This window comes from Bombus vancouverensis, chromosome 8, assembly GCF_051014615.1.
Source record: "Bombus vancouverensis nearcticus chromosome 8, iyBomVanc1_principal, whole genome shotgun sequence".
Classification (NCBI taxonomy): domain Eukaryota; kingdom Metazoa; phylum Arthropoda; class Insecta; order Hymenoptera; family Apidae; genus Bombus; species Bombus vancouverensis.
The window spans coordinates 905383-928149 of record NC_134918.1 but is presented as its reverse complement, the minus strand read 5'-3'; the positions used below and the strand labels follow the sequence as shown (position 1 = coordinate 928149).

At 31.9% G+C, this 22767-nt stretch overlaps 1 protein-coding gene across 12 annotated transcripts in view; it reads left to right on the top strand.

Moving 5' to 3' along the window:
• scalloped (TEA domain transcription factor 1 homolog scalloped) overlaps positions 1 to 22767 on the top strand; it is a 337742-nt gene that overhangs the window by 112335 nt on the left and 202640 nt on the right. For 10 of the 12 annotated variants that reach the window (XM_033347952.2, XM_033347948.2, XM_076620563.1 and 7 more), the window contains one exon: positions 21478 to 21558. The exons of 1 other annotated variant lie outside the window; for it this stretch is intronic. In XM_033347952.2, the coding sequence (XP_033203843.1) occupies positions 21522 to 21558 (37 nt within the window). In that variant the 5' untranslated portion in view covers positions 21478 to 21521. Of the gene's footprint in view, positions 1 to 21477; positions 21559 to 21995; positions 22027 to 22767 lie in introns of those variants that run through there. One more of the 12 variants, XM_076620565.1, reaches the window with a different exon arrangement.

The following is a 22767-nucleotide window of genomic DNA, read 5'->3' as shown; positions in this document are numbered from 1 at the left end:
GAAGAGACGAGGAGATTGAAACAAAATAATTGTGAAGAAGGTGAATAAGGATAGAGTTAACGACGAGTGTTAAGACACCTGCTGGTATTTAGTAAAAATGTATGTCCACTGTTATTACATAAATATTACATAATTCTGTTATTTCGTTCGTATCATATACGTGTTTTGTAATATAAAGTATCGAATAAAGTAACGAAGCTGTGAGGGAAATAAATAAGAGGAAAGATACACTGTTGACCATGAGTGTTAAGACATCTCCTAATATTTACTAAATATTTATGCATTTTTCACTAGTGTTTTATTATAAATCTTATCTGTCTAAATTACGTGTCCTAATACTTATGAATTGAAACATACATAATTACATACATTTTATACATTTATATATTTATATATGTATATGCAGAGTAAATCATTTAAAACTGGAGCCAAAGATATTTTTCAAATTGTTAATTGTATCTTAAATATTTCAACTAAAAATGAAATAGGTTAATAGTTAGAGATTATATGAGTATTATTCGCGACATTATATTAATGAAATTAATTTTTATAAGTGAAATCATACATATATTTAAAAAACAAGATATGTAAAAGATATTGAGTCATGTATACCACGATACGCTGATTTACGAAACATTTTACTTAGGAGATTGTGCCAGATTTTATTGATTTATCTATCTGGAGTTGCGATTTTTTAAATCTTATTAGTAAGCGAAAACTATTTGTGTTACCTGACATATGACTATAACAATTTCGCTTGCCAGATTAACATTTATGAAGAAGTTTCATAAACAAGGGGTGAAAGTGAACGAATAGAATCTGCAAAAGAGGAAAAATTGAAGAGTTGTGTACAGGAAGATGTAAATATCAGAATAGAAACATAGATACGGTACGGAGATAAAGAGAAAGTGTGAAAGAGAAAAAGAAGTGAAAATAGAGGTGGGGAGGAAAGTTGGGATGAGGCATTCGAGGCGAGAGGTAGTGTTGTAGTTGAAATTTTCTGATCTGCACGTGCAACACGCATGCCAGGGATGCAATTCGCAACGTTAACAGTTATTTCGACGGAAATCCGTTTTTGGGTTGGGACGGGATCGTGGAATGGAATTTTACACTGTACATGCACATATACATAGCTTGTTGCCCGCCCGCGCACTTACAGCTACGCGCTAATTGCGCGCGTCAATTTTCTTCCCTCTTCGTGTTTTCGCGTTTGTTTTCTTCGTTTAACGTGTATTTTTTATCGAAATATAAATTTTTCAAAATGTTGAATTATATATTTTTTACAAATTTTTTTCTTTTTTGTGAAGAAATAGTCCTTAATCCTCAAATCGTATTGTTTTGTTACAGATGACTATAATAATTTATGCCAGATTACTGACATTTAAAGTACTTCATTCTATTTCCTATTTTACATTCTTCATGATAGAGATTAATAATAAATAGACCGCAGATTTTTATACATTTGTAGAAAACTTAAAAGTACAAAAATGTACAACAGGCACGTAATATGCGAAAATATAAAAAATATCCTAATAAAGTAGATGTTCTTTTCTTTCTATAGCATTTCCTTAGTTGTATTAATAGAAATGCGAAATTGTATGAAAATTAAGTCTGGTAATAAAATTAAATTAAATTAAGGACTCCAAAATTAAGTAATATGATCCAGCGATATTACTTGACAATTAAAGAGCTACATATAGTTGTATATAAATTTTAGAGCTTAGGGACTAGTGTAGAGGTAAATTTTTTAATTGTTTACAGTTCTCTGATCATTATATCTTGATGATACGTAAATTAGCAGATTATCTGAATGATTAGAAAGCGAACAATGTGTATTCAAATTAAATCAGTTAGAAAGCAATCAAATTAATTGTTGCTTTTTTATAAATTTACATACAAGTTAAACAGAATCTTATATTTATATAACATATTTGTAAAATTGCATAAGATGAAGGAATGTGAAGAGCGATTACGCCTTAATTGTTTCTAGGATAGGAAATTATATATTTTGGTTCTAACAGATTTTATCTGTTTTTTTACAGAATATTTCTTTTCTATTTTTGTATCATGATCATCAAATTGTAACAATCGATTCGAATAAACGATATTTTTTAATCCAACGATGTATACCGAATACGTACTTAATAAAGATATCAGTTTGCTATTATGTAATATAACAAAATTACATTTTGTTCAAGGATATTATTCTCATATTTTTATAGTTTTAGGTTTTCAGTTATAAAAAACACAAATCTATCGAAAAAATTACGATCTAAAGAATTAATATTCGACCCTCGAGAACATCCCCTTTCCGTAATCACCCAGCAAACTCAGTCACCGCTCATTCCATCTCTAGCATACAATTTTAATTCTCTCGCCAACACTGTTGGCAGACTAACGCGTGACCAGATCATTATTAAACTGTAATTAGTGGTGGTATCGGCACACTGAAAGCGGCACGGTGTATCGTCGAAACTACAAGCAACAACGTGAAAGTTAGGGGTCGAAACGAAATAGCGTGAGAGAGGGGCGAGCAGAGCAGTAGAGAAGAGGGGTTGCGTTTCGTCGATTCGTTTGCTCGTGTCATTTACCCGGTCACGAGCGTTCCGCTTGTTCTACAACAGCTTCTGGATAGTATGCGCTAGCCGGTAGCGTGTAATGTACGCGCGTGTACGCACGCGTCCGCTCGCGTGTGCCTTGGCGAGCCCGCGGCTGTTTTGCGATTACATATCATTATTCCGCATGGTTGCACCAGCTCCAACCCCGAGCTATGTTTGCAACTAGATTACGGTCTGTAACGCGCCTCTCTTTCTCCCTCTTTCTCTCTCTCTTTCTCTCTTCTCGCCTCTCTCTTTTACTGTCTTTTTTGGATTTAGTCGATTCTGTTCTTACTCTTTGGTCAATGCATTACTCAAATAGTATGGTTGAGATAGAAATGGCTATAATAATTCATCTTAGATTGCTAAATTTTGGAGTGTTTCATTTTATCTTAGGCTACATTCTTCGTTACAGAAATTAGTACGAAAATGAAATTAAATTGAAAATCCCATCCAATATTATTCCATTCTTATTCCAATATTATTTCACATAGTTGCCCCAGCGCCAACCCGATGTTATGTTTGCAAGTACATTACTGTTTGTAATGCATCTCTCTTTCTCTTTCTCTGTCTTATTGCCTTTTTTGCGTTTTGTCGGGTATATTACAACTCTCTAACCAAAGCGTAGCTTTTGCACTTATTGTTGTAACACTGTTAAATATGATACACCGAGTCTTGAAAATCTTAACAGCTTCAAATAGTATCGTTGGATTATAAATAACTACAATAATTTATTGTAGATTACTAAAATGTGGGATGTACAATTTTATCTTGTACTATACATTCTGAGTGATAAAAATTTACAAAAAAAAAGTCAAATGAAATCCAACTAAATCATAGATCTAAATCACTAAACAAAGAATTTCACAATTAAGTAATGTAACACCAAAATTATTATGATCCCCAATGGTTCATCGGTAGGTACTAATTAAGAGTTGGTTAAATATGCCATATGTAATGTTTCTAACCATTCAGTGTATGGTATACTACATAGCGCTTATAAGGTATCTCAACACCCTGTACAATGCGTCTAAATATACATGACTGCTATTAAAATATATGAATTAATGGTGAACCAATTATCAAAAGCAGTACTTGGTATACATTATATGGGGTTGAAATTGTTTATTCAAAACATTATTAATGGTACGTTAAAAGTAAATGTAAAAGTAAGATTCTTCTAATTGTAGGTCTTAACTTGTTTTACAAATTATTCTTCGGATTAATAATGATACCCGGACCAATACTGATCTCTATAAATTTGAAAGAATTTTGTCCATAAAATATTCAAGAAATCAACCCTATAACCACTCACCTTTTCTTTTATGAAACTGTCTATTTATCAGTTATTTTTACGACAACTTGCATCTTTAATTTAAGCAGGTTTTCATTTTCAACTACATCACATCACAATGCTACTTTTTAGTTATAAAATGGCATTAAAATCAGAAACACCAATGGAAATGTACTTATCACTTGCAGCGTACAAATGTTACAGATTTCCATCCCACTTCAGAAAATCTCAAGAAACCACTTTCAAAATCACTATTTTCTGCCATCTTTGCACCATTCCCAGCACACCCTCCTCTCGTATTACCATGAGAATGGCAAACTCGTTAGGGGCGATGGTCCAGCGTGGGTGGTTCGCGCGCGGAAGTAAAAGCAGGCCGAACAATGTTACCATCGGGACGACGTGCCTTTGGCATTGGAGGTCGAAGTCGCCACTATTAGATTGAGGTTCGGCGGTGGGCACGGCTGCCGCCGTCGCATCGGTTTACAATATCGTAAATCGCTTGCTAACCAGTTGGTCCCGCGGTATGCTAGGAATTCGACTGCTTCTCCTCCTCTCCTCTCTTCTCTCTATCTCTCTGTCTATCCCTCTTTCTCCTCCTCTGTTTCTCTTACTATACAACACTATGCTTGTTCATTCTACCCATCTATGATAGCACACAACGTGTATAGATATACGTGTGATCGAATAGGAAGAGATAGATGGAAGCCAAGGGGGATGGTGAACAGGAAGGACGAAATACTCTTGACTAGTGGATGCAGGCGAACGGTTGTCATGCATCGTTTACAAGCCGAGCATCGTCCGTTGTTGCGGCGAAACCGGCAAATTCACTCGGCCGTTCTCTGTGTTATGCACCCTTGAATGGACCAGCAGATATTCGTAGCGAATGCTTCCACGATCTTCGCTCTCTCTGCCCCCTTCTAATTTGCTTCCTCTGCATCGCTAGTCTGGTCCGCTGCCTCAGATATCAGCCGCGAGACACGTTGCGAAATTAACATAATTCCGCGATTCTCCGTGGCCCGCGAGATTTCTAGTGTATTCTACTATAGCTTGTGGATGTCCATAAATTTTGGAATCTGGCGGCAAGTGTGTTTAGAATGGCATTAACCTATTGACATATTAACTTTTTCACACTAAACGTTCCTATGTACTATGTAAATTACTATTTATTGGTATTAGTAATCGATAACATACATTGTTTCAATTAACCCAGAAAGACATGCAGTTTTGAAAATTTCAAACATTGAGGATTTGAATTATTAAGAATCAAATTAATACGAAATGACCACAAAACTGTTCAAACAAAATTAAACAATATTAAATCAAAAATATAATTAGCCTCTTTAATTATCGAAACTAAAAGAATAGTCCGTAAGAAGTTCTAAATCCAAGAAAAAATACACAACATACATAGAACAAAGAGAGAAGAAAGAAACTAATTCGACGTAAAAGTGAGAAGAGCACGTATATGGTTTAAAAATCAACAGTGTAAATTACACGCGATCGCTGTTTCTGCTGTTCCGGACAAATGAGACTAAACGACGTTATCGTAGTGAACAGAAGCGAGGAACGACCATTGAACAGGGAAAAGAGCGAGGTAAATAGATAGCCAGCGCGGGTTGCGTCGTTCGCAAACAAAGAGAAAAGCGGTAGGCAAGTTCCGCGCGCTGCCGGGCATTCGAATCTCCCGCTACACACGCGCACACCACGAACAAAGCGGTTGACACTCGAGGCTCCGGGCGTTACGCTCGTTTTGGCTCGTTCCGCGCCAATGGGAAACAACGTTCCTGACAAAGCGTCGCGATAAAAGCCACTTTGATGGAACCGTTTCATTGCCCGTTCAATCAATTAACATTCTCCCGTTTTATCTATTTTCTCTTTTTCTAATTGGATAAGACGGTCGACTTGGCAGAAAGGAATCAAAAGATTCGTAAAGGTGTTCTAATCAGAATTTCGGTTCTATTGATAATAAATATTAAAACAGTCCTAATTTTAACTAATCCTAGGACTCGTATTATAAATCTCTTTATTCTATATATTCATCCTTTATTGCAATTATTAGACTGTACATATTTATGCAAATTTATATTTTTATAAATATAACTGTAAAAATGGAAATTATTTCATATTTTAAATAGAAAGTTATTTCATATGCTAAATATTGTAAAGAATACTATACGTTGGATAATTTATTGCATAGTTTTCACAACACGTGCGTTCTATGTATTTTTGTATCTCCATTTCTTCCTTTAGATGCATAAAAATCCACAGTCTAATAATCATAATCACAATTGTGATACATTAATCATTTCCTTGTAATTTAAAAAATTAATATATAATATCACTCGTAAAGGAAAATAGATTCATTAAAAGAAAGCGCTGCGATAAGAGCCACTTTGACGAAATCGCTTCATTGTCTGTTCAATCAATTACAGTTCTCTTTTTTTTATCTTTTGTCTGCCTCTTTTCTCTAATGAAGTGATTGACACGACAGGCAGGAGCCGAAAGGATCGCGATAGAGAATCTTTCTATAGCTGTTTGATAATAATTGGAAGACCAATGGTTATAGGCAAATTTTTATGATGTAAAGAAAGAAAACATCTTTCATTGGCAATATTAGAATTTATATAAAATGGGACAATTAACATTTTTTGTCGAGACTATAATCAGGTACTTAATTAAGGCATATGTATTTCATATTGACTCATGATTTTCGTAAAATTTTATCAGATATTAATATATTAACGGCACAAAGTTAAAACATAATTGATATATTCAAAGTTAAAACATAATTATAAAATTCAATAAACTCCATATAAATTTCGTCGTACTAGAACTTTCAGCAATATCGAATATCATGAATTTCTCTTCTTTTAAATTTAATTCACCGTTCCACGAAATTGATAATAATTATTAATAATCAAAATATGGTCAAAAATTACGGAAAAATTTCGTTCATTGAATCTCACTATTGGTTATTTATATTTAATTATTGTTTATGTATGACGATTATTAGCAACATCGGAATATTAATCCTTCTCGTTACATCGTATGATTAATACTTATATCACATAATATAATAATCAATATCGATATAAATTTGATCTTGTTATACTATACATCTCGCTAAAATTTATTTGATACATTCGGAGCTGAGTAAAAATTTAAAGCAAATACATTTGAAATATGTAGATTTCAACAAATAAAATACTTTTATTCTGATAAACTAAAGTACGAAATAAAATATTTGTTTTTCAAATGGGTATTTGAAATATTTTTTAACCATGAAAATAAGTTGAAGAGTAAAGTAATATTAAAGCGCAAGAAACCTTTCTAATTGTAAATATAACTATTCGTATGTAATTAAGTTCATCGTTCAAAGTTTCGATTGCTTAGGACATAGAATTCTGCTTCGTGGACAAAGAGACAATCTAACGAAACGTATCTTTCAACTGGTACATATACCATGTACTATCTTATATCTTGCTACTTTATATAAGTATTATATTTTACAAATTGCTTCGTATGTTTGTATGTACTACATAGTACTTTGAATTTATGAATCATCATCGCCTCATTATTGTAATTCCAATTCCATTTTCACATTGCAATTATTGTCGACAATATTACTACTGGGTTTTCCACGAATGAAAAAAGGTGAATGTCGCAGTACTTGAAAACGATAAAATTATTTCCGAAGCTCGCAATTTTTCACATAACCTCCAAACTTCGTCGCGCCATATTTCCTCCAACTTCTTCTCTGCGAGCTTCATATCGTCCACGATATTTCGCATTTATTTTGCTTCTTTATTTCGCTTCGAACGAGAACCAAACTTTCGTTCTCTTTCCTTCTCCTCCGAAGCGACGAGTTTCGACAGAGACACGAACAGACCGAACGACGAAGGAAGAGGGAGAGAAAAACGCAAAAGGGTGAGCGAGCACGACGCCAGGGTAACGAACACCATCGTTCTCAAAGCGACGAGAGCACGCCATAATTACTGCCTTTGTTTCGAACAATTTATATTAAAATGGAAAGCAATCTGCATTTACAAATTAAATGCGCGCCCCGTTTCCCTTCCAAACGCGTTGCTGCCAGGCTAAAGAGAGAAACAGGAAGAGAGAGAGGTGGATTATCGTGATGAAGAGGCGAGCAACCGACCAGCTTGGTTACCTGCGGCTTGGATCGTGTAAAATCAAACGGATACCTATGTCGTGTTAATTGTGTGCTGGTAATCCATCGCCATTAATCCCAGACTGTATATTCGTCTATCGTGATGATAGCAGCTTGCCAGTGAGCTTGTCAGAAGGGTTGAAAATTGTGGATAACGAGATGGAAGTGTATTGATTATCTTAACCCTTATACGGGCAATCGCATTTTTGTAAAATTTTTTAATGATTTTTTACGTTTATTGTGATCAAACAAACAATGGAACAGATCTTAATTGATCTTAATTTGTTATTAATTTATTTAAAAGGACGTAATACTGTGGATTTTATATAAATTCATTTATTCACTTTACAGTACAAACAAATTGTTACGGACATGTTTGAGATTTAATCTCGATATTTTAAAACGCATTACATCAAACACTTAGTTCTAGTCTTAGTGTTATTTTGTTTGGATATAAGAGATGATTTATTTGTAACTCAAGTATTTCAAAATTTGTATACAATGTCATTCATGGTAATTCTATTTTTCTTTTATTTACAACTATAAAATACCCTACTTTAAAAGGGGACTTTTCGCTGTTACCTAACTACAACAGCATTTAAATCCTCAAACATCCCTTCAACACAGAATTCGTATGCTCATTCTTTATAAAATATTTCCAAATAAATAAAAATAATAAGAAGGGAAGGAATAATAAAAATATTTTCCATCCAGCGGATTATTATGAAGCAAATTCAACAGTTCACATTGTCCAGTCCACAGTCGGTAGAAACGTTTTTACGATGGCTTAAAAGAAAATTACAGCCGCGATGTAGGGGGTTATAGGCGTGCGAGGTGATTCGAGGGATCGAAAGGTCGCGGCATGGCACAGCGCATTGCTCGTTCGCTCAAGTCAACCAATTAGCACGCTGATCAAGAAGGCTAATGGAGGTCGTGTTCAAGCCGCGGAACGCTCCTCGACTTCTGCGCTGGTAGCGCATCGAGAGTTGTTTGAATTACATCGTGCGCAACAACCATCGAAGATACAAACGCACACGTTATGATACCGAAGTAACTTCCGCATGACGATATCACGGCGACCTTACAATTTTGCACAGTCGCCTCAAAAGTGGCAACTCGTACCTAAATTTTACTTTTTCTGAAAATTATATATATATATATATATATAGTTTATATAATAAATTATATATATATTAATATATTATATATATATAATATAATTAATATATATATAATTAAATTTATAATATTAAATTAAATTAATTATAATTAAATTAATATTAAATTAATTATAATATTAAATATATATATAATTACATATTGTAAATAATATATAAATATTGTCTATATATATATATAGAGTGAGAGAAATAAATAGGATAAGTTGTATTTATTTTTCATGTTTTTCTAATACAAAATCAGCTTTCTTACTAGTTGTGACATTTCTAATGACGTTTTCGAACACTTAGTCTTAATCTTATGTTATGACGTTTTGTAGAACTACATTAGCATCTATATATTACGTGATGTGATATATGTATACGGTCATAAATATATTTGTCGAAAAAAAGGGAGGTTTAGGAAATTGACAGTGAAATTGCACATTTTAAACCAAATGCTCGAAAAATAAATTGGAACCGTGATTCAGAGAGACGATGAATATAAATATGGAAGAAATATAACTTTATTATACATAAACGATGGAGTTTTCATTATAATTGAAGATTTCGATCGGAATACATAGTGATTTTTTAATAAACGTTCGAATAAAATTTATAGCAATCCTATCACCTATCGTCTATCGCGTATCGTCTATCGTTTATCTATACGATAATAATCAATATATACAAGTTTGTTAGAAGAATTCAATGAAAAGTTAATGCTTTTCTGACTTACGATTTCCATCTACAAGAGGTTCGAATATGTACATAGTAGTTACAAGTAGAGTGTCCTAGAGGAACTTGCAAGTACTCGTTCCGAGGTTTAAAATCTGGTTAGAAGTGAACATATGTATGTACTTGGATTTGTAAGTACATATTGAACTTGATCTCCTCATCAGTAGCTATAATTTAGTATCTTATGTTTAGCTTATGTTCATGGTTGAGTTAATGTTTGAATGATGACACTATTCCGTTAAGGTTTCATTAAGGACTTGTTAAAGTGCTATATGAACTCGATAATTAATAAATGATGCCTTGAATCATTCAATGCGGTATTCTGAATGAGGTTCAATGAAGTTGTTAATGTATGTTTCATACTTGTTTGTTGTAATATTGTCACGGTTGGTTTTAGATATTTTTCTAATGAATTGTTTTAGCTAATAAGCTTCGTATGTTAACACGAAAGTTAGTAATTTTCTTCTGATTATGCTCCCTCGATTCTGCCAGGATCTTATACAGGTTACCTTACATTTTGTAACTAGTTTTATTGTATACAATCTTATACAGAAATTCACACAAAAACCTTATATAAAATATTTAATAAAAATGATACAGAATAACGATGCATCGTCATATTATATTTGATACTAAATATAGTATTAATCATATGAAGCGAATCTTGAGTATTGCATTTGACTCGGATTTATAAGTATATACTGAACTTGATCCCATCGCTATTACAAATTACAATTTGGAAGATGTCAATAGCCGGTTCTGTTGAACTGCGCAGAGGAAGATAACGAGCCGGAGAAACGTTTTTCGCGAATGTTATCCGTATGGTCGGGTTTGCACGCGTGCACGCGGCTTCCTTGATGCTCGGGGCATCGTTCTCGATGTCTCGATGACGCCCGAGGCATGGTTCACCCTCGAGATTCCTTTCCGCGTAGAGAAGAGCGTTCCACGGGACCTGGCATTCTTTCGTGGATACTCAGCTTTATACCCGGAAGCCGTTCGTCGTTGATTTTTTTCACCGGCTAGAAAAGGACGAACCACCCGGGACAAAAGAAAGCGTTGCCATACGGTTTTGTTGTCGTGCCTTGGGAAATATACGAGAAAATAAACAGCATTTATCAGGACCCTTTGTGCCGTCGCTGATGTTCTTCCGCTTTTCGATGGCTGATTTTGCTTTATATTGTCGGTGAATATATTTATTTTAGGGTACAATTCGGAAGGTTCTAGGTAAAAGACGATTAGTTTTTGCTTTTCACGTTTTAGTATCATTCATCGTATCAGATGATTCTAAGCTTTCTTGTGTACGTTTTAGGGATTAATCTTAAATCATTGCGATTAATACAATAATATAATAGTATATTTGTGATTTGCAAGAATAATTATTTGAATTTTTCCAAATTGCTTTAGTTTTTAAGAATTAATTCTTAATTATTACAATTGTTGGAGATCATTTTCTGTATTATTTCTGTGCCATTTAATTATATTCATTATACCAGACTTCAATAATTCTTAAACTTAACTTCAATTGTGAATGAATAGATTCTTATTGTAGGATGGTTGTGCCTATTTCTTTTTCTTTCTCCTTCTTTTTTTGTATAAATCGATATTTTTATATATTTTAAATACGCCTATTTTAATATTATGGTAGTGAAATTCTTGCGTAGTTCAGTATCAAAAAGTTGTTAAGAATTTAATAAAATTTTGTATACAAATAAAGTATAAAATAGAAACCTAAACAAGATTATAATTTGTTAGATTGTTTAATCGTAACTATGGTGTTTGGATATAATTATCTTACTTTATCAACATTAACTCTGAATTTTGGACTATATAATAACTATTATTACTTCTTTTTTATTCTTTATTCTTTCTTTATACCATAAAAGAACATATTATGTACGAAACACTAAGATTAAGTATATTAATTTGGTTTTCTTCACAGACATTAACAATTCATAAATTTTCTTGTCTTCTATATTATCTTTGACTAATTTGTATTTTTTGCGAAGTGTGTTATATTTAGAATAATTTAAAATCAGATGGCCCGTGCATTTGTTAAGTTGCACTAAGTTCAAAAGTTTCAGAAGATGACTAATGAACATGTCCGTTAGAATTACTGTTACAAGTGGTGTAGATTTTTTTTCGTAATATATACCTGTCAAGATTTGTTAGGATTAATTATCAAAAACAAGAAGCTGCTTGAAATAAATATTTCCTCTTTTTATACTCGTAGAAGCGTAACACAAATGATAAACAAGACAAACGTGACTAGTTAAGCTCCTTAAATGTATGATTTTATTGTATAATTCATCTCTGAATACTTTAATAACTTTAATTATGGCTCATCTTGATTATTTGATATATTATTTATTGGAGTCTGTGGTGAAGGTTTAAACAAAACGTTCTGTGGATTCGTGTCAATTGTATACATGTTCAAGGTTTCTTCTTAGTCAGTTGACGTTGCTATGAGCTACAAACGGTTAAAGATGTTGATTGACGATTTAAGAAAATCACAGTTTTGCACGATATTGGACCTGCAACTGTAAATCTAATTCTTACATCTTTCGATGTCTGTAGCTTGTTTCCGCATCAACTGATTTCAATAATGTTTTTAGTACATATGTGTAGACGTGGGTCTACAAGACATATTGTTTGAATTTTCATTGCAAACTCGAATAGTGCGACTGTAAAGGATGACTTTTACTATTTTCTTTTTGCCGTTCTGGCCAATCCTAAATTTTCCTATATATTTTTATGTTTTTATACTTCACTTAATAGACTGGTTCTTCTCGTTTCTCAGGTGGGCTCGTGTCGTTTTGACCTAATTTTGAAGAGATTATTCTGTTTTTGAAAGCGTTCAAAATCTAAATATTGATGAGAGTGACCGTACATTTTTGTAATAAGTGATATTTTATTTGTTAATTAGGGTGAATTATTTCGTTTCACAAATTTTCGATTCTTTGGATGTAATAATTCATTCTTAGAGACTAGTTCTTCAAATGTACGTCAAAACTAAGTTCAATTAAGTCTTTATATATTACGTATTAATAAAATGGGGATATTTATGCCATTTTACATTTTTATGAATGTAATAAAAGAAGTTATATTAGAGCTATATGTGTTATTATCCCTAAATATGAACTACTTGCACGCTTGTTTCTATCACTAAATATTTTAACACATACTTTACTTTGGATATTTTGTATATACTTGTGTATTATGTATATTTTGTACATTTTTGCACTTTTAAATTTCCGATAAAAGCATAAATATTCTTAATTTATTTATTAATGATTAAAATAATTTTTAAGATCGTATTACAAACTGAAATTTTATCAATGATCAAAATAAAATCATTGAAATATCATTTGGCGACTTACTATCTACTCGAAAAATTTTGAATCCTTTATTTTAATCTCCCTGTGTGTACAAATCAAAATTTCCATATGACACGTTCTCGAAAAAAATAAAGTTTATTTTAATCAGTTGTAATGACCTGTAACAGATTTTACAATCGCGGAGGAATATCAATGAGACGCGAGCTCTCGAACGAATAATAAAAAATTTTCAGCCGTTTTGCATGCACGCAGGCCACGTTTGGAATGTTTTTCATAGAATTTCCTCGGTTCCGGCGAAAACATATTTTTATAATCAAGATACCGTATTGAAAAAAAATATAAAAAATATAAAAATATTCAAAATATGATGCCAACCGAAGCGAACGATTTCCCGTGAAAAGCTTTTTTTGTAAAAATGTGCTCGCATTACGAATTCAATTAACACTTCGTTTACAATTTATTAAAACAATCGTTTTGTTTTTTATTTGCACATCATCGTACAAAATTTGGCAGTTATGTTTTTTGCTTGAATGAAGTGAATGCTTTCTGAGTGAATTATTTAGCTACGAATTTGATTTAACCACACTTTTGTAACTGATATTGCATCTTAGACAAAATTTTTAATCAAATATTTAAATAATGGTAAACAGTTGAATACAAAAATGTGTTTAATTTTAATATAATTCTATTTTATTTACTCCCGATAGGAATTTAACTTGCTTATTTTAGCCAATATTTAGAAAATACTAGAAATTAAAATACAATTATTATATATTACTTAGAAATATTGTTTGTTTAATATAATTTCGCTTTATTTACTCCAAATAGAAATTCATCTCACTTTTTCGATCGAATATTTAAAAGACACTTGAACAGTTAATATTTAATAAAATAAGTGTACAGAATTATGTTTTATTTCCAAACGTATTTTCGAAACACTTTTATTTACTTCAAACAGAAGTTTAACTCGTTTTTTCTAACATATAAGTTTGCTAAGATCTGTTTTGCTAAAATTTTTTAAAATCTAACAAATCATCTTTTAAAGAAAAAGGGAAACTTTTGAAGAAACGAAAGGTATGTCGATCTATTTTTATATCGTGAAATACACGCCGACCTCCCTCTTCTCGTTCGATTTATGAGCATGAAAATCGTCTCGAGTTCCGCTTATTTCGTCGTTTGGAGACAATTTTGTATTTCTCGGTGGTTCGAATATCGCCAGGAAATAAATCGCCTACGAAAATCACGAGGAATCAACGCCTCTGCTTACGTAACATGGGATTAATCTCGAAAATGCTAATAATGGATCCAGTTGTTACGCTCTATGTAGATTTAGGATTGATAATTTAGCGTCCTTGCTACGTGACTTTTGGGAAAATATATTGTGTTTTGTAAATAACTTATACATGTAAATAAAATATAGTTGTCTGAAATGAATAAGTTGTCTTTTGATATTCTTTTGTAGTAATGAATAGAGTGTGAATATTTATACAAATTCATAATTTTACGAATATAATTGAGATAATGAAATCTAGATAGAAATTTGTTTTACTTATTAAATATCATAACAAATACCATGCTTTGGTTATTTCATATACATATTTTTGTGTGTATTATGTGCATTTTGTGCATTTTTGTACCTTACCAGTTCCCATAAATTCATAAAACTCTGCAGTTTAGTAATGAGGTTATGATTTATTATTTATCTACAAAAATTTTTCTTCTTTTTATTGCATAATAATCCCATTTCTGTCATGAAAATACTTTAACCTTTTATTGTGTATAATGTTGTGTTCGATTTATAGAAAAACGTTGTTCATAAAAAACGTATTCGAAATTATATGTACTTACAGGTATTGAATTTTATCAAATATCGCTTCTATTCTACAAAACAAGAGAGGAGGGAAAATGAATGAATGAGTGTTTATTAAAATATTGTTTATTAATATGCCTACCAAATTCTTACTACTTCTTTCATGGCTCAACAGAAATTATTATTGTTTCGTTTGGTTTTATGACATTTAACAATTTATTGAAATATTTATTTGTTTATTAATTAATTCGGGAAACTTTTTTCACAGGCTTTGTTTATTATGATAAAGTAATTTCAAGAATATGTTTAGCATACAAATATCGGAAGTTATTGAATTCGCTTGCAAAACATTATAGAACAAAATAATATTTCATGAAATAAACCATATAAATATGTCGGAGATGAAAGGAAAACCGGAGCCTTCCCTTTGCAATTTTGAGGAAGCCTTCTAATGCTTTAGCCTAGATTTTACATTACTGTAATTAAGCAATTGTCACTTGTAATTGTTTGATATTTGTGAAAGCGAAAGTGGGTTCGAGGTGACAACTGGTCGCCGAACGTAGCCGCGGTCACGGGATGAACGTTTTGCCTGACGAAGGTGTGGATCGGTTGTATTGTTCTCCCTAGAAATCACATAGAATTGTACTTTAGAGATGTCGATATAATGGGACACACGTTGTATTAGGAATCAATCTCCAGACAGAAACTGCCTAGCAACGGCGTTTGGATCTTTCTCGATGTTTCCAAAGAGTATATAACAAACTTTTGACAGAAATTGCCTAGTAACAACGATTGGAACCTTCTCGATGCCTCCAGCGAGCATATAACAAAAAAATGCAGTCGTATAGCGAAAAAGATTTTCATCAGATATTCATTCGTGTGATCGCCTTGGAAAGTGATACATCGAGCAATTTACCGAGTGTCTCAGCAATCGTATTTTTGTGTTTAAAATTATTCTACGCATAGTAAAGAGTTATCCCGTTGACCGTGGATTCGTTTGAACCCCGGAACATTGTTAATAGCGTTAATTAAATTCATTATTCGTAAAACCTATCAATCGTTAATCTCATTATTCGTTAAATTTATTATTCGTAAGACATATTATTCGTTCCTCTTATTGTTCGTTAAACTTATTATTCTTTAATCTAATTATTAGTTAAACTTATCGTTTGTTAATCTTATCATTTATTAAACTTATTATTCATAATATTTTGTAAAATCTTGTTTATTCGCGTAAATATATTCTCTGTTTCGTAAAACAATGGCTAATTCAAACGAAGAATCATTACGCGCCTTAAATCCTAATGATAACCCGACAAATATATATGTCGGAGATGGAAGGACAACGGGATTTCCCGTCTGGAATGTTGGGAAAAACCCCAATACTCTAGTCCAGACTTTTACTATAGCTACACTTAAGTAATAAAAATAAGAAATAGTTTTAATGTTCCAATCTGGCTTTATGACGATGGGTTCGGGCTCGAAGTGACATAGCGGGTTACTAGACGTAGCCACGATCACGGGAGGGACGTGTACCTGACAGAGGTATGAAATGATTATATGACTCTCCTTAAAAACAAAGATTGACCCGAGAAGTGGGGACAGAAATGTATAAGGGCAGTTTCATTTGGATTATGGGTTAGTTAATTAATCGTTGGACGAATTGCTGACTGAGTTATCCGAATCGTGTATTACGTTGGTACTCGTCATCCTGTGGACCGCGGATTCGTTATCGAACCTGAATTCGCTGTCACCACCCTATTGCCATTACTCATAGCCTCTTGTAGTGTCCACATTTGCACTGATAAGTATTAGCTACATCCGCGACGGTAAAGTAAGTAAAGGTTCATCGAATGCCCCAAAATGCCAACCTGACTCCGACATATATATAAATGACGATCTTTGATATCTTGTTAAGAAAACAAAAACGAACCTATTATGAAGCTTAATACGAATGCAAGAATTCTGAGTTATAATAAAAATATATAATTTTCACTTTTAATCAAATAGCTAATAACAATAGAGCTATTTGTAATACTACACTTTACTAATATTGGATCACAATTTGTATGGTAATCATTATTATTATATTGTTAATACATCGCTCATTTGCTCTAATGATTACATAACCTAAACTTTGGTGTTTTTTAACCCATCATTGCTTCCTACTCTAAAAATCATGCAAATAAAAGTCAATTTCTTACCACGACGAATGTCATAAGTGGTTTTGGAAAATATCTGAGCTTGATGAGATACCTTAATTAGGTTCTAAATCCTAATTTAAAAATACAATCATTCTTCAAATTGTCAAATTTATTTCCTTATAGTGTGATACTTTCAACAATGAACAAAGAAGCAACGTTAAACGACATATAAAAACACTTCCGTCAAATTCGTATTAAAATATCAATACAGAAGCAAAAAAACCGATATTCGCAAACCGAGCCAAAACTCTGTAGGTACAATTCAAAACTCTAGAAGCCTGAAACAGTTTCAAATTACTTCAATGTCGCACACCAATACAACATAACCTAATCCAAATATAACTCAAACTTAATCCAAACCAACCAAATTTTTACTCACAACCAGAGAGTCCATAATCTAGGTAAAAATTTCCCATGGCTTCAAAGTTACGCTTTTTAAAGTCGTTCCAATTTAACTTAATCTAACCTAACCTAAGGGAAATTAAATAAAATCCATTTTTCCAGTACAAATTCAAAGTCTTCCGAATCGAATATTTAGACAAATACGTTCTAATTACTTCTAATCATTGCAAAAATCTGCAAATGAAAAATTATTCGTGTTTAACCTAACGTAACGTACTTTAAGTAAAATGAAATGAAATTCACCTTCACAGTACAATATAAAATTTTTCCAAATCAAATGTGCAGCAAAGTACCTTGTGTATATGTATATGGTGGTTGGTAACTGGTGGTACAAGCGGAAAAGGGGTGATTCTACGCGAAAAAAGAAGTCAAAAATATAGAATTTTTAAAAAATTTTTTTTAAACGAAAAATTTTTATTCTATATTTTCGACTTCTTTTTTCGCGTAGAATCACCCCCTTTCCGCTTGTATCGCCAGTTACCAACTACCTTGTATAATATATATAAATATATGTATAATTGTTTCGAAGCTTCACAAACAAAGAATCATTCTTGTAAGGCGGTTTGCCATAAATTCCTGTGACGCGGTTTGATAGCACTCTAACGACGTGATTCAAGACAATCGCGTTACATAATGTCGGTCTCGATATGGAAAAGCGTGTGCACGGTTATATTGCTCTTAATACTAACCCATTCGCTAGCTCCTCGTCTCCACGCTTTCCGAAGATGCGAGCGAGCGTAACCACGAGTCACCCGCTTGCTTATGAGCGGATCGTAAGTAAAGGTGCGTTTAAACCAAAGGGATAAGAACGTAAAACGAGAGCAGGGGCATTCTTTCGTCCTCGTTTGATGCAAATGAACATCGAGCAATCTGTTTGTAAACTTTTTTACGTCAAAAGATTTTCTTCATGGCGTGTCCGTACGAACGTTCGTAAAGATTAGATCATGGAACATCTACAATGTTTAATATGTACGTAGTTATTTCCAGTTCAGTCGTTACTCGGATTCGTGACAACAATATCTGACGAAGAACATTGTAATTATAAGTATACTCTTATACTGGGTGTGGCTGAATATATATACTACCGGGCGTGAGATGATTCCTTATGAAAAAGTAAAAAGGCTTAGATTTCAAGGAAACCGAAAATTTACCAAGTATGCTTGCATTTGATTAATTATCGGCTAGGTATTAGTAAAAAATCAGCAGAAGGTAATTTTATATGTACAAATAAAGAAAAAATATGAAATAAAATTTTTCCGTTAAAAATTTCATATTTACATACACAAGAACAGTTTGAACATGTTAAGTTCAAAATTGGCCCATATATGATAACTTATTTTTTTCATAATAAAGCGTCTTGTGACGCTTTGTATGTTATTCTCCATTTTCGACTTATTTTCATACGTAGAATAACTTCCTGCCGATTATTTATTCCTGTCCAGGCCAAAATGAGCTACTTTCAGTTCAAGTATACTTCATAGATTTTCATACTCAAATTGCTCGAAAAGTAAGCTCTGTACGAAAAATATATAAGTATTCTTTTCTTACTTTTTCATAAGGAATTATACTAGAATGTTCGACGAACAATCACCAAACGACGAAACATTCGCTTGTCTGGTCTAAACGCACCTTAATAAGCCGATTTCACTATAGAGTCCGCGTGAAAGTCAGGACGTCCGGTCCTTCGTGACAAGCGCAAGAAAATCCTACTCGCGTTTGCAAGCTGTTATTATTGTTGTTATTATTGCATTGTGTCGTGTCGAGTCGACTTAGTGTAATAATTTATCGCGTTCATGGTATTTTTCTTCGGTACATTACGAACGTTGCACTTACGGTAGCTTTGCGGTATTTAATGTTATTCAAGTGCTTGACGCATTATTCTGATATTAAAATGGTAACCAAATATACATAGTGGCAAATTATTTCACTTTTACACGTTTATGACGTTTATCACGTTTTATGTATAGAAGGTGAAATCGTTCAGGTACAACTCCTAAATAAATCTAATAGATTCTAAATAGTGCTATTTTACATTAATTATACTGACTACTGACTCATTTTAACACATGTTCTAAAATTAAATATATACAACATATATTTGTATATATTACTCAGATAAATAGAGTACTTTTAGTCTTTTACTTTTAGTCAATTATGCATCAAATCCTTCATGAATTCTAATGATGCATCGTTTTCAGCATATAACTCAATCTATCAACTGAATGCGATTATTGCTTCTATGAATGCTTAATTTCTTGAAATTAGATTATTGGAATCAATTGATTAATTGATACTACTTTTTCACTTTGTTCCATTTACATTTGCTGTAAAACATTATAATTTTATCCAAATGCTCTGAGCTCTCACAAATTATTTTAAATATTCCATTTTTTAAATATTAATTATTAAATATTTTTTATATTTATACCAACTTATAAAAAACTTACAATTGCTAATAATATTATTAGCCATTTTTAATAATTGAGATATGAATGTTTTAACCAATCTAATAAGATATTCAATTACGAATTCTAAATTATCTATAAAAATCAACAGATCTAATTCCACAATTTACAAAGTTATACTAATCTAAACATTCCTGGATATCAAGGCTTAAACCAATCATATTCTATAATCTATCCATAATTTTATAATCTTATAGGATTATGAAAGAAGCATAGATTTCCAAAACAAAAATTATTTGTCAAAACAGAAACAAGATTTTGTAACAGACGTGTCTATATGTAAGGCATTTTTGTGGGATATTTTTGTCTAGGAATTAATAAAAGAAGACTGTTTATATTTAATGTTAACTATAAAACGAGGAACTAATGATTGCAATTTTGTAAATGTCGCCTTTTTAAATGAAATTTTATACACGTAGTTTTATACACGACACTTCGAAATATCGTATATGTAATTTCTACAGTTCGAAAATTCTTGGTACGGAGTTGCTATAATTTCTTCACGTATAGTTTCTTGCAAAATAAATCAGACATTGAAAAATTATCGAGTTGGAACAAAGAATGTTTTATGTTACTGTTGCCAAATATAAATTTATTTAAAATAGCGCACGTGAATATTTCGATTATTCGTGATTAGACTGCGGATTTTTATGCATTTATGAGAAATTTCGAAGTACCAAATGCACAGTAATAACAAGAATATACAAAATATACAAAATACCTGAAATATACTATGCTTTAAAATATTTACTAGATAAAACAATTTTCTATTTATATATTTAATTATGTTTATAAGATCATGAATTTGCATAAATATTCACGATCTATTCATTCATTTAATGATTATCCATCAAATCTTCTTAATACTAAATATACATAATTTATAGTAAATATTTCTTTTTGTGATATGTCTGATAGTTCACAGTAAACCAAAACTTAATGATCGCTCTAATAATTAATTATCGTACCAAACTCAAACTACAAAAACACACAAAGAACATCTATTCATATGCACCATCCATCCGTTCCATATACATGTATATACATATACCTAACAGTATATGTTTGTAAAATTTACTCGATGCTCTTTTCAATATCCTGTACGATACACGTTTTAGACCAAAAAGTACAAATGTTACTATAATTGAAATAGCTGAAATTCGAAGAAGTATTAATTATTTCATAAAGTTTGACGAACATTTGACGACCACAGTGCAACACAATTTGCGAATATTCAACAACCGCATGATTCCTCTTATATCTACAACTGTAATTCTACATGTACGATCTCACTGTCTGCATTATAGGTGCACCCACGTCGCCGTCATCCTGACCTGCCCGAGAAATCCTCATGAAAGACTGGGAACTCAGTACTCAGAATAGCATCGGTATTGTAGCCATTTCTTTTTTTATTTTCCCCCCTTCTTTTTAAATAGCTCGCCATTGATCGCGGTTATTACTTTATTTTACGTTTTGTTACTCCTTTTGCTGTAACTATTTTTTCTTCCTATCTTTTTTCTCTTTTCTCTTTTTTAATTAAAATAGTGGTGATGGTAAATGAAAAGTGTTGTCGACACACTAGATAAGGATTGACGTTTTTATTTTAATAATTTGCTGACAGAAATAGCCTTAATTTATATAATTTTTCCTTTATTTATTCAAGTTTGATAGTTTTAATTAATCTTTCTATTCGGGCTTCTCTTTTCTTTTTTGAGTTGGTATAGTACTATGCTTTAATGTGTCAAATATTTGACTGTACTCGTAGCTTATTGCGTAAAACATTTTCGCGATACACGTGGCGGACGGTGAATTTCTTCTAGGAGGCTGGATGAATTTCTAAATGCAATTCGCACGAGGTAGGTCATCAAACTCATCTATATGGTTTTTCTGTCACGTATTTTTTGAAAGCACGTGTCACGTGTTTGATTTTTATAAATGGAAGTGTTTGAAACGTAAAATTAGTAAATGGATAGTAATAATTTGATGTAACTAAAAACTTAACACATTTAGACAATTTGGTAGAATTCATATATTCTTAAGTATTATAAATCAAATTTTTCTAATCGAGAAAACAGTCGTGTTATTGATTCAATTCGAATGCATAACTTGATTTAACTTAATTTTAAATTCTGTTATATTTAATATTTTAGTAGAAGTAGCTTAATCAGACAGTTAATGTAAATATAAAAAATTAGAATGAAATACGAGGAAGTTGGTATTCAATTTTTACATAATAAATATTTCTATACGTGATATCTTTCTTTAAGCATATATACAAATCAATGATAACGTGCAAGCAAATATTTGCAAATAAAAGACATATAATTCTTTTTGTGAAATTTTGAGTGATGTGATCATATAATATTGTAGCACTAATTTCAAGTATCATAAATTCTAGTTTTGTTAATTGTAACTCTCGCTAAATTTTCTTTTTGCTTGTATAAAATTTCCACAAATATGCGCTTATGAAATTTGGCTAAGAATCACTTCTTTTAATACGATCGTTAGCTCACACCTATTGAATACATATTGATGTTAATAAAATTGATAATTGTGTGTGACTGTTTAATGCGCGCGCGCACGCACACACACACACA